Genomic DNA, 13,886 nt, shown 5'->3' on the forward strand with positions numbered 1-13,886 from the left:
ACTCCTCAGTCAATCTATCACCAAGTTGCGTCCACTGAGAGGCCTGGCGATGATAGTAGAACTCATGTCTCTGCTCTTCTGCCTCTCTAACCTCCTGGCGTGCCTGGCTCAACTGGGACGCCACCCACTCACATTTAGGCAGCTGCTCCTGAAAACGCTGGAGCGAAGCAAGGCTACGTCTCAAGCGACGCTCCCGCTCTCGAGTCTCTCCTAGCCGTGTCAAGGCTGTATCGTGCAAAAAAGAGCTGAGCTCGATGAGTCCCTGGGCACACTGGCCTGTTGCATCCAGGTCAGAGCTATGGCTATCATGCCATATCCTCTCAATGTCCTCAGAAAGACTGGGATCTGTAAGTATCCTCTTTGGGATCCTCAACTGCAAGCTGGTCTCCCGTGTCCTCTCCTCAAGTGTCAAAATAACTGGCGCATGGTCTGAAAAAGAGGTGCCAGCGAGAATGCCAACGGAGCCACCACGCTTCCCGAACCTGTCGCCTACATAGAAGCGATCAATCCGTGATAGATTAGTCCCTCCCTGCCAGCGATCCGACCGAGAAAAACTAAGACTGTCCTGAGAACGGGAGAAAGCCTCATGCTGCCATGCATCAGTGATTCGCAGTGCCATACAAAATCGCTCCCAAGCTGCAAGCTCCGTGCTGTGCACTGTAACATGATTGCCTCCCACCCTATCAGCCGGGTCCTCAAGCATGTTGAAGTCTCCCCCGACACACCAATGTGCGGCCCGGGCAATGCATCTGTAACAAGGGTCCAGAACTCTGCTCTGGCACTAGCATGGTTGGGCGCATAGACATTGAGCACACCAAAGTGCTCATCGTGCATCCTCAAAATAACATATTGTGCTCTACCAGGCACAATGACCCCGCGATCCACAATGGCCTGCCGCCATACATCCGCAATGACCATACATACTCCTCCCTGCCCACCCAAGGGGCCAAAACCTGCAGACCAAAATGTGTCCCATCTACCAGGCATCACCGAACCATATCTCCGAATCCTGCTGTCACTCAAATGGTGCTCCTGCATCATTAGAATTTCAATACTGCCCCCAACCAGGCATCTCTGAAGCTCCTGCCTCAAGCAACCACGATAACGTACACAGTGTGCGCCGCCAAGGCCCTGTACATTCCATGAGATGATCCTCATGGATGACCTGCTAAGGTGGAGGCTGTCTCAGCCATACGGCGGGCCTTTGTAAGCGGCTTGGCTGTGTCCCATAGCGACTGCCTCCCGCTCAGAGAGAGAAACCTCATGTATGCATACATAGCCAGGGTCTCGTGCTAGGTCTGCCACTATGCGAACCACCAAATGTCGAATCCCGGAGCATCCGCACTCCCGGTATCAAAGAAATGTGCCAACTCCCAGAGTCGGCCTATCACGTCTGACGCTCACATGGTGAGAAATCTCAACTGCTTGAGTCTTCAAAATACTAAGAGCGAGATCCAGAGTCCACTCCCGGTCGCTAGTGCCGCAGAGAGGGAAGGAGAAGGCCACCGCTGAATCAAGTGCCTCCTCCCCTCGGGCCGGAGGTATCACCACATGAACTCTGATGGGTGCTTGCTCATGTTGGCCCTCCGCTCCAAAAAGGCGTGTGAAGGAGTGGTCGAAAGCCTCCGAGCGTTGTCTAGTGTCGAGACTACTCAGCCAACTGCGGATAGAGGATATCTGTGAAGCACGAATCGGCATGGTAGGTCTCCTCTGCGGTGCTCGAGCAAGGTAGTGCCCGTCGGATTGCAGGTGAGCGCCAGGGTATTGCCAGTGCCTCTCGGGGAGCTGAGGCGAGCGGAGGGGAGGGGGGGGGGGAGAAGGGGGTGGGGAAGGAGCCACTGAAAAAGCGGGAGTGGGAACGGGAGGAGGCGAAGGTGGAAGCGAGGCGGGGGGGGGACGGGGGAGGGGGGGGGTGGGGGTGGGGGCGAAAGGGGGGGGGGTGCTGGCATCTCCTGATCCTCAGTCTGCGCTGGGATATCCTCTTGGAGGGGAGCAAAGCTGTTCCTCATTGGAACCCAGTGATGCTGAGGCTGTGACTGCTGCTGCGTCGGTCTCTGGGCATGCTGCTGTGGCTGTCTCCCTCTACGGCGCCCCTGTCCAGGCTGCCAATCCGAGGTCTCTGTGGGTTGAGCAAGTGTCCCGGAGGCTGCCTGTCGAGCCGCATCTGTGGGCGGGCCATCGGGGGTTTGTTGCTGCGGTGAAGGTCGGGGTCTCCTGCGAGGGTAGGGCCTTGGCTAGGTGGCCGACCTGCCTGCATATAAAACACTAGTTCGGGAGCCTCGAAAACTCCACTGTCTGATCGATCCATCCCCTCCCCCCCCCCCCCCCCCCCTATCCTAGGTAACTGAATGACCTTCGGAAGGGAGAAGATGTCAGGAACGAAAACTCTGACCGAAGGTAGGCTAGCTGCTCTAGCCACCATTGAAGCTGCTGTGGGGCCAGTCTCAAGCACCGAGCCCACCAATGATCCTATCCTAGAAAGGAGCGGAAGGTACTCGCGGCGGAGTCCAGAAGCAAACTGTGACATGGAATAGGCACTCTCCCTGCTCGGCCGGCTGCTGGGTCAAAACCATGTTGCCAAGGTCTGAAGAAGGCCCGAGCGCCCCTTATGTCAAGGGGACTCATGGCTAGGACGTGGGCCACGCTCTGGGCTGTCTCGAACTCAATCTGGTAGTGTCCGCGGCCTAGTAACTGAACGTCTAGGATCTTGCCCACATCTGCAAGAAGGCGGGCCTAGAGAAGATCCCGGACCTCCCCTCTGCTGGGGCGAGTGCCAACTATACGGCAGATGGTGGAATGTGCCTGGAGGCGTTCCACCTCTGCGGCAAGGCTCGCTTCCTCTTCTGGCGAAAGAGAAAGCCTGATGGGGGTATCCTCAGGTGTTGGGTTTTATGCTGTATATGCACCCAGAGGAGTGCTAGTGATCATCAGTAGATTACTGGGGCACTTTTTACTTGAGTTAGTGGAGGTTTTTTCCCCCAGTTTAGCTTAGTTTCACTTATAAGCAGTTTATAAGTGTTTTGGTCCACCCGGCACATTTTATGGCCGGACATGTGAACACATCTCTTTAGGTCACTTATTATGTGGCTATTGTACTTCACATTTTACTCATCTGAATACACAGAAGTCGTGTTCTCTCTCTGTTGCTGCTCTACTCAATCATTGGTGCATTGATCTGCACATTCAGAGGATTGAGAGTGCAGGCATATTTGGGTGAACTGTATTCAGTGGAGTACAGTTGTTTTCAGGGTTCTTGCTATTGGGTTTTTTGATACACAGGTACAACATTGTGCATAAGGATACCAAGAAAGGTGATGGACAGCCCAAGAAGAAGGGCAAATGTCATTACTGTAAGAAGCCAGGTCACTACATCACTGAATGTAGGAAGAGGATTGCCAAAGAGAAGGCAAAGGAAGCTGGGATGTCTGTTATTAATGATGCTTCTAAAGCTCCTCCAGAGACTGCTTCTTTTGTTGAGGACAGGGATTACTGTTTCTATACATGCATCTATGATGCCTCTTGGTCTTCACAGGCACTCAGTATGACAGAGCATGCATGTACTTGGTATTTTGATAGTGGTGCCTCAAAGCATATCACATCTCGCAGGGATTTGTTTTGTCATGTTGGCCCTGTCCCTGTTGGCAAAACTGTTCAGTGTGCCAACAATGCTTCATATCCAGTTCGTGGCATTGGGGAGATTCAGCTCACAGCCATTGATGGCTCCATTCTCCGCCTTACAGATGCCTTATATGTACCAGGGATAAAGAAGAATTTGTTGTCCATTTCTTCTTTAGCACGTTGTGGTATGCAAGTCCACTTTGATGATGATAAATGCATAGTCAGAGACAAAGCTAATGCTTTGACCTTGATGCTTACTGGTACATTATGTCATGGACTTTATCAGTTGGATGCATTTCAGCCAGTGGATCAGTCTGCTTATAATGCATTCACTCTTACTCCAGCTATGGTTGATGCGGAGTTATGGCATGCTCGCATGGGGCATGTAAATTTTGGTAGTCTTATGCTTATGCAGCGACATAACATGTTTACAGATCTACCTCTCATGGAGAAGCCTCCAGATCACATTTGTGAAGGATGTATTTTGGGAAAAATGCATAGGTTTTCCTTCCCACGTGATCAGGCTCTACGAGCAACTGCAAAGTTGTAGCTTATACACAGTGATCTTTGTGGTCCCATGCAGACGAAGTCATTAGGTGGTTGCTTCTATTTTGCAACATTTATTGATGACTTCTCTCGTATATGCTAGGTCTATCCTTTGACACAGAAATCACAGGTATATGATGCATTTTTGGCCTTTGTAGCACTTGCTGAGACAGAGTCAGGATGCAAGGTTAAGACTCTCCGTTCTGACCGAGGGGGGGAATATATGTCACACATGCTGAATTCCTTTCTTGGGAGTAGAGGTATAAAACATCAGTATACTACTCCTTATACTCCACAGCAGAATGGGGTTGTAGAAAGGAAGAATCGGTCACTCATGGAGATGGCCAGATGTATGCTAAAGGCAAAGAGGCTACCACATATCTTTTGGGTGGAAGCTGTCATGTGTGCTTGTCATATTCTGAATCGATGTCCCACAAAGGCATTGGTTTCCATTACTCCTTTTGAGGCTTGGCATGGCCGCAAGCCTTCTGTATCACATTTTCGTATCTTTGGGTGTCTTGCATATGCACACATACCCAAAGAGTTGAGGAGGAAGTTGGATGATAAAGCTACAAAATGCATTTTTGTTGGGTATAGCCGTGAGAGCAAGGGCTACCGGTTATATGACCCACTATCCAGGAAGATATTCACTAGTTGGGATGTGATTTTTGATGAAAAATCAGAAATATCCATGGCTGGTTATGATGCAAATCAGGCTGAAAATGATGTGTTTGAAGGTCTACTACCTATGGAGTTTCATTCAACAGTTGGTGATCCAACTCATGAGGGTACAGGACAGCCAGCAAATGATGAAGGTGGTGCAGAAATTCAGCAGCAAATTGAGCCAGAAGCTGAACCAAATATGGGGCAGCAGGCACCACAGGTTAGACACATACCTAGATGGTATTTGAGGACATTACAGGACAGCCATTTAGAGGGTCCTCTTGCTGGTCGTACTCGTAGGGAGACACGGACCAATGAGCATGCACACATCATGGATTTGAATCTGGTTATGGCAGCCAGTTTACATGATGATGATGAGCCTGATTCATTTGTGGATGCACGAGATAATGTGCATTGGAATAAAGCCATGCAGGATGAGCTTGATTCTATTAAAAGGAATCAAACATGGGATTTGGTTGATCTGCCCAAAGGCAAGAAAGCAATTGGTACTAAGTGGGTCTATAAGTTGAAAAGACATGCAGATGGATCCATTGACAGGTACAAAGCCCGTCTAGTTGCAAAGGGCTATGCACAGAAAAAGGGCATTGATTATGAGGAGACATTTGCTCCTACATCCCGTATGTCGACACTTAGGTGTGTCATTGCATTGGCTGCACATCGTGGTTGGGTTGTTCACTAGTTGGACATAAAGACTGCATTCCTACATGGGGACCTCGAGGAGGAAGTTTATGTATATCAGCCCATGGGTTTTGCAGAACATGGTCATGAGGGGAAAGTATGCAGGCTGAAAAAGGCCTTGTATGGTTTGAAACAAGCTCCACGAGCTTGGTATGCAAAAATAGATGCTTTCCTACTCACTCAGGGATTTGTGAACAGTCCATCAGAAGCCACTCTGTATGTAAAGAAAGAAGAGACAGATCTGCTGGTCATCAGTCTTTACGTAGATGATCTCTTGCTCATGGGATCAAATGATGACAAAATTGCAGCTTTTAAAGAGATACTGCAACTAGTGGAAATTGTTTCTTCCTTGGCTCTTCCTGCATTTCCTGGCTAAGCAAGAAACAGACCACAGTGGCCACTTCGTCTTGTGAGGCAGAGTACAGAGCAACCTACACCACTACTGTTGAGTGTGTTTGGCTGTGTCGTCTCATGACAGAGTGCCATTGCTGTGGCCAGGAATCCTGTGTTTCATGCTCTCACGAAACACATTGAGATTCACTATCATTTTGTTTGGGAGAGACTCCAGGCAGGAGATATCAGTCTGATCTACTGTCCTACAGATCAGAATGTGGCAGACATCTTCACCAAGGCATTACCACGTCCGAAATTCGAAGCATTCCGCACTGCTTTGAATTTGTTTCCTTTTGGTGGATGATGTACAGTGATCACATATCACTCCAGGGGGGTTTGTTGGGTTTTATGCTGTATATGCACCCAGAGGAGTGCTAGTGATCATCAGTAGATTACTGGGGCACTTTTTACTTCAGTTAGTGGAGGTTTTTTCTCCCAGTTTAGCTTAGTTTCACTTATAAGCAGTTTATAAGTGTTTTGGTCCACCTGGCACATTTTATGGCCTGACATGTGAACACATCTCTTTAGGTCACTTATTATGTGGCTATTGTACTTCACATTTTAATCATCTGAATACACAGAAGTCGTGTTCTCTCTTTGTTGCTCTCCACGCCTGTTTGCAGCATCTCTAAACCCTAACCCTAACAGTGCATAGGCCTTCATCAGGGACAGGCGAGGGGGCTACGGAAGAGTCCCTCTGAGGTGGGGTGAGAGGAACCTCCATCAGAGTATGAAGCTGAGTCGAGGGCGAAGTGAAAAACAGAGGGTCCTGCAAGAACCAAGCTGCACAAAAAAGCCGGAGCGGGGAGGGGAAGAGGGGGAAGGGTGGAAGATAGAGGGGGAGGGGTGGAAGACAGAGGGGAAGGGGCAGAAGACAGAGGGGGGCGGAAATAATAGAGGGGAAGGGGCGGAAGGCAGAGGCGGAGGAAAAAAAAGGGGGGGGGCAGCGGGGAACGAAAACGGGGGGAAAGGGGAAAGCGCGAAAGGGGGGGGAGGGCGGGGGCAGGCAGGGGGGCGGGACGCGGAGGAAGGGGGGAGCGGGGGGCGCGAAGGAGACGGGGCGGGCGGGCAGGGGGCGACGGGCGCGAAAGGGAGGGCGGGGGGCGCGAGAAGCACAGGGGCGCGGAGGGGGGGTGCGAGCAGGCGGGGTGAGGCAGTCACGAGGGCGGGGAGGGCGGGTGCGAGCAGGCGGCAGCTCGAGCAGGGGGGGGGCGAAAGCTTCAGCGAGCACGATAGATCGCTCCAATGAATCAGCCTTAGACTTATGATAACCACCTTTTGCTTTGCCCTTGCCTTTGCCATGAGCTACAAAGGCCTGATCACTGCCACAAACCATGGAAGACTTATTCTTCTTGGTTTGCTCTTCCTATAGAAGCAAACTCACCAACTCCTCAAACTTTAAAGGCTCTGGATTAGCCCTCATAGACAACATAAGAGAAGTCTAGAAGGTCAAATAAGAATCTGGCAATAAATGCGAAGTCTTGGATATGAGTTCCTTCTTAGGAATGACCTCATCGATATTGAGCAGCTGCTCCCGAAGGTCCTTGATCTTTGTAAGATAATCGGCCATACTGTCACCATCACAAGTGTCCAAGTTCTCAAGCTCTTTCTTGAGATATGCAACTCTAGCCTCATTCTTTGCCTGATACATAGTCTCAAGTACATTCCAAGCACTCTTCAAGGTCTTTCAAGGCTTGATATATGTGGAACAATAGATCTCTTCATAGACAAGGAGATCAACACCTTAGTTTGGGCATCACAGGCATCCCATCTCTTCTACTCAAGTAGCAGGAGTAGTTGCTGCAGGAGCACCTGCCTGGGCACCTCACTCACCCCTTTGAGGAGTGGTAGGAGCTACATCGGATGTACATCTTCACCATTTACATAACCCCAAAGGCCTTAGCCACAAGAAAATTTCTAACAATAAAACTCGATAAGTAGTAGTTGTTGCTGCCATCAAGTTTGTCCTCTTGGGACAAAACCCCAAACACATCCGATGCATTTTGAGCCATAGATCCTGCAGAAAAGGATCTTGTCCCACACTAGTGCCAAACACACTGCAGATAGTGCCCATTGAATGCACCCAGAGCTTAATGGCTCACTTTAGCGAGTACCTGCAAATATATATGAGAAAGAGGCAAAAGCAAAGGGTATAAAGAATGTACTGGCGAGTATCTGCAGGAGCTAGAAATCGGTGCAAGGGGCTGATGTAGCACTCAAAAACCTCTTTGGTGCTGAAGCTTGCACTGAGATACCTCTTCGAAGGTCTGGACAGCAGCACAAAACATGTCTCGTGCTGCAGCTTGCACTGAAGAAACTCTTCAAAGCTCGACAGCAGCACAAAACCTGTACTGCTACAGCTTGCACTGAAAGATCTCTTCAACTTCACCTGGCCGCTTGCTGGGAACACAGCGCGTCTCGGGCGGTAATGGGCTGCGTTGCCAACTTGGAGAGGTGGGGGCGGTGCTCTCCGCACTAGTGCCACCGGCTGGGGAGCGGAGATGGGCTGTGCCGCCAGTTGGGAGGAGCGGCGGTCGTCCTCTCCCCACTAGTGCTGCTGCTTTTGGTGGTGGGGATGGGTGGCGGCTTATTTATACCCCGTGGTTCACACACACACACATAAGTGGGTGTTTACTCCTGTGCTAGAGGATGTTCGCACACGCACACACATATTTAGGCTTAATAGCCTTTCACTCACACATAGAACTAGGCTTAATAGCCTGACACACAAACATCTACCACACTTATATGAGTGGGTTCACATAGATAAGACCTTGATTCCCAACAATCAAATCATCATTGAGTTGTGCAATACTCTCTCTCTTGAGCTTTGAGCTTTGTCATCTCTCTCTCTCTCTCTCTCTCTCTCTCTCTCTCTCTCTCTCTGTGCACACACACACCATGGATATCGTTCATCTACCATAGCCTTTCAGCAAACCCTAATACTATCATGCTCTCATGTCAGAGGTACTCAGGCTTCAGGAGTCGGCCACCTTTGTTGAAGCACAAGGGGATCTGAATTGGATGGCATCCATGCAAGGTAAATACGACTCCATCCTCAAAAACCTCACTTGGGATCTTAGATCGCCCTATGAGATGTACGATAATTGGCACTAAGGCACCATGATGAAGGTTGATCTAAAGCTGTTTGTTGAAGACACTTCAAACCTTGTGGATGAGACCTTATATAGGAAGTTGGTTGGTAGTCTTGTCTTCTTGTGTAATACTAAACCAGACATCAATTTTGATGTTGGTAATTTGAGTGGGTTTCTGGTGCTCGACCCTGCAGGTCACAAACTCACATAATGATGTCATTGCCCCTATCATTCAGGTGGGAAGTGGAACTCCTGTAAGTGCCGAGGGAGTTGCAATCTAGGATGGAGACACAAGCCTTGCGGAAATCCACAAAGCAACAATAAACCCATTGCCGGCATGCCCTAGCCCCCTTTACAATAGTGCTTTTGGGAGAGAGAGACAGAGAGACAGAGAGAAATGAAATGTTATATTAACGTCTTCAAAAGGCCAAAGTGACCTATGAGACCAAAGTTACAACCATGTGACATCTGATACACTGTCTGGAAAAGAAAAGAAAGAACTGAAGGTAAGTATCTAGCCCTACAATACATCAGTAGGGAGCATCCGGAAGCAGCAACTAGGGAGAGTGGGAAGCCAATGCTACTAGTCAAAATGGGGTACATGAGTACATGGAGAGAGAGAGAGAGAGAGAGAACTGGATGAGAAATTACAAGGGTAGGAGGGGGTCTTCACAAGGATGTTGGTCTCCATCTTCATCATCATTGATTTTTTTATTTTTATTTTTGGCATCATTATCCCTAAACTGAAATGCTGAGCAGCTTCTTTATTATTTACACCGTTGCTCTTTTGGTTTTCCTAAAAAATTTAGGATTCCATAAAATCCTTGATGTGCTCTTTAAGTGCAGCAGATATAGATTTTGGAAGGTGTCCACTAGTGCTCTAAACCACTCCCAACTTGCGTTTGGAACGTGTCATGATAATGTGAAAAACTATACGTTGCTTTACGTGTTGGCAACATATCCCATTACGCTGATAATTGCAGCTAATATGCGTCATTGACAGCAGTTAATATTTACTTCTATTTGCCATGTTTTTTGCTTTATGGGCCGGATAATAACACTTTTCGAAATTTGATGGTCTATTATTATTGAATAATTTTCATGTTAATTTCACATATTGACACATGCAGCCTGTACGTCTGGGATTACATCGATCAGATTATATGGCTGATATGCGTTCTGGAGATCTTTTGCAAGTCGAGATAAATACCATATCCTCTTCCTTTGCGGGCTTGGGTTCACAAGTTGCCCAACTGCATAGGTAATACATCGTGTAGTTATAGTATGGCTTGTCTGAATGGCTGAGACGATTATTTCTGTAAAAGATTATTGATTCATTCAAACTTTGTTATAGATACTTGCTTGATTTGATTGGAAACCGCTCTGATTTGCATTCAAAGAAAGTGCCAGAGAACCAGGCTGCAGATGGATTTGCTAAGGCCATTGCTCTTGCTTTTAAAGAATTTGGGGAAGCAAGGTATGGAATCTTATTATCTAACTGTTTAAGTGGCTCATAATATGTGACCAATAGCAATAGCATATACATGGCTTGCTTTCTTGTGTGCACAATGTGAGTGTCACATGCACGCCCGTGCCATGGCTAACCCTATGCATCAAGAGTCTTAATCCCTGGTTAAGTCAGCATTTAAGTCAGTGTCAGAAGCATCAGTAGCCTCACATCAGCACATCAACATGATCATCATCAGCAGTATGACCCTCACCATCATCCACAACATCAGCAGCAGCACCATGGGGGGCTGTCAGCTGGTAGCCAATGCCCTGTCGGCTGGCAGCAGGCGGCTAAAGACTCAGCATTGGCCGACAACAGATAGGATAAAAAAACACATCATTAATATTTTAAACGGAATTTTATGTCCAGTCAGAACTGGCCAACAGCACCAAAGCTGGCCGACCAGCACTCTTGGAGTATATATAAGCATCTCACATAATTCAGCATAGGACATTCAATTATTCAGTCATTCAGTCATCATTAATTCATAGAGTCAGTAAAGTATCATGTAGAAGGGCTATGGGTCAACCCTTATGGGCCGACCACAAGCCTCAACCATGTACAAGCATAAGCCACCTCTTTGTACTATATGAATAAAGAAAACCTGACACCTAATCCCTCTCTTCTTTTCTCTCCTCTCTATCTTAATCATATGATAATTAGGATTAATGTTCTTAAGTATGCTTAGGGCTGTGGATCAGTACATCAAGGCTTCCACGCATGTAACATTGGTATAAGAGCATCAGGCTGGGAACCCAACTCGGCTACCAAAAGAAGTACCATGTCAAGAGAGACATCACATCAAGACGAAAGCCAACAAGAAGAGATGGAGGCACAAAGCTTTAGAACAGAAAAAACGCTTCCACCAAGCACAGAAGAGCTCCTGAGAATAACTATGGAGCAAATAAATTCTGTGAAGATGCAGCTTGCCTTGTAAAAAGAGAAGCCCAAAGAAGGCATCTCAGATCTAGCACAGGTCCTTCTACATATGGAGGAACAAAGAAGAAAAGATGAAGACCGACGTGAAGAACAAAGAAGAAAAGATGAAGAAGCAAAACGAACTGAGACGTGCGGAGGAACAAAGGGATAAGGAAGCCACACGCCAATATGAGGAAGACCAACGCCACAGAGAGAAAGCAGACCGAGAGTTCCAGCAAAGACTCGAATGGGAGGCTGTGCAAATCCAACATCAGCAAACGATGGCACAAATTCTGGCGGCTCTCCCTCAGCAGGCTTCGAATTCCTCGTCCTCCACCGCCCCTACCACCATCGTCATACGAACCTCTCCAAATTTTAGTAAGTATGATGGTAAGTATGATCACCAGGCTGTAGTTACTCAATTTATTCATCAATTTGAAGCACATTCTTCCACCACAGAACATGACCAATCTTGAGGACGAATTTTACAAACTCAATGAGGGTGGTTCCCTTGTTTTGACCTATTCCAACAAGGTCCTTACAATGGCCCAATAGTTGGGCATATCGGAAGAAGATAAGCTCAAGCAGTTCATCCGAGGTTTAGACACCACCATTAGGTACCCAGTGAGGAATTTTGAGCCTTAGACTTATGCACGGGTGCTGACCCTCGCTTCGAATCAAGAGCTGATGCTGAACGGAGGTAAGCCCAAGCAAGTATTGTCTTCCCCTAAGCCCCAACAACAGTCATCTACCCAGGGTAAGGGGCTTAGAATAGCAAAGACCAAAAGAAAAATTCTTCGGGTCAATCGGACAATAAGAAAGATTCTACACCCAAGAAGACTCCTGGGGAAAAAGCTAAGGGGAGGCTATCTCCAGCCAAATGAACAGACAAGATACAAGACAGAGAACCGTTGTTTCTTTTGTCACACTGTGGGACACGAGAAGAAAGATTGCACTAAGTTCCAGGCTAAAAAGTCTGCTAAGGCATCTAGTTCCACATAGCATCCTCATCCACACCTCCGCCATCAGCCTCAAATGTTGTTTAGCTTTTACCCTCTTTGAATTCAGTGCCACTAGTGGTATTTGATGATAAGCAAGAGGGTGAGGCTGAGGGAAAAACAAAGGCTCTCATCCGTGCCTATGGCACTTCAAAGGGACAGTAGTTCATTGCTCTTTGACATCGGCAGTTCCAAGGATACCATCTCTCTGCAGTTGGCTACCAAGATGAGATGTACCTTGGTTTCTTATCATTTAGATGTAGACGGGTTTACCCCTGGTCTACATACACACATCACTCATAAAGCTCAACAATTTAAGTTTCAGGTCGAGTGGGCCACATTCCAGCGGGATTTCATTGTCTCCCCTTTGTTAGGGTGTGACATGATCCTTGGGATCCAGTGGTTTAGACAGTATGCACTCATTCCTAATTGGAGGCAGGACACTTTCACCATCGTTGAAGGATTTCGTGAGTCTCTCATGATTCGTGGGGATCAAAGCATTCTTGGCATTCCACTCATTTCCCATATTCAGGCCCAACGAGCCATCAGAAAAGGAGCATAGTGTGCGTTACTATATATCCGCTCTCAGTCTAATGCAGTTCAAGTATCACCCACAGGGGACTGAACCACGTGTCCAAGAGATAAAGATATAAAGAGAGAGAGGGGAGAGAAAAAGGGAACGGGGATCTTGCACAGTACACCACACTGAGCGGGGAACAGGCTCCTCCCCCTTTCAGGAATTTATTCAGGAACAATCCACGGGCACATTGGCTAGGATCAATACAATCAATGAATACAAAACAAACAGATATGTCAATGTAGGATATCCAAGTGGATGTCGATGTCAATGTTGATGTCTAGGCACACCACAGGGATGACCCACAAGTATCTCTCACCAGGCTAATACCAGATGCAATATCCAAATCCAAATCCAAATCCAAGTCCAATTCCATAACCAAGTCCATAAACAAATCCAAGACAAAATCCAAGTCCAAATCCAGGTCCAAGTCTAGATCCAAATCAAATCCAAGTCCAGATCGAGGTCCAAATCTAGATCTAAAACGAGGTCCAAGTCCAGATCCATGTCCAAGCTATATGTCCAAGTTCCATGCCTAAGCTTCAAGTCCATGTTCAAGCTTTCATGTCCAAGCTATATGTCCAAGTTCCATGTTCATGTCCAAGTTCCATGCCCAAGCTTCAAGTCCAAGTTCAAGCTTTCATGTCCAAGCTATATATCCAAGTTCCATGTTCAAGCTCCATGCCCAAGCTTCAAGTCCAAGTTCAAGCTTTCATGTCCAAGTTCCATGTTCAAGCTCCATATCCAAGTTCGATGCCCAAGCGTCAAGTCCAAGCTCCTTTCACCAAAAGAGAGGAGGTGGTGTTTCTTCAAAGGGTGGCAGCCCTCCAAACAAGGCAGCTAAAAAGGTGTTGCTGGAGGTGGCAAGC

General features: G+C 47.7%; 1 protein-coding gene across 1 annotated transcript in view; it reads left to right on the plus strand.

The window, feature by feature from the left end:
* The window catches only part of GSH2 (glutathione synthetase 2), an 87,405-nt gene that overhangs the window by 51,108 nt on the left and 22,411 nt on the right, over window positions 1-13,886 (plus strand). The window contains exons 5-6 of the mRNA XM_086807574.1: window positions 10,145-10,275; window positions 10,369-10,491. Coding sequence (XP_086663700.1) covers window positions 10,145-10,275; window positions 10,369-10,491 — 254 coding nt within the window. The remainder of the gene's footprint in view (window positions 1-10,144; window positions 10,276-10,368; window positions 10,492-13,886) is intronic.

This window comes from Cibotium barometz, chromosome 13 (genome assembly GCF_041138505.1).
Source record: "Cibotium barometz isolate CiBa-2024 chromosome 13, ASM4113850v1, whole genome shotgun sequence".
NCBI lineage: Eukaryota > Viridiplantae > Streptophyta > Polypodiopsida > Cyatheales > Cibotiaceae > Cibotium > Cibotium barometz.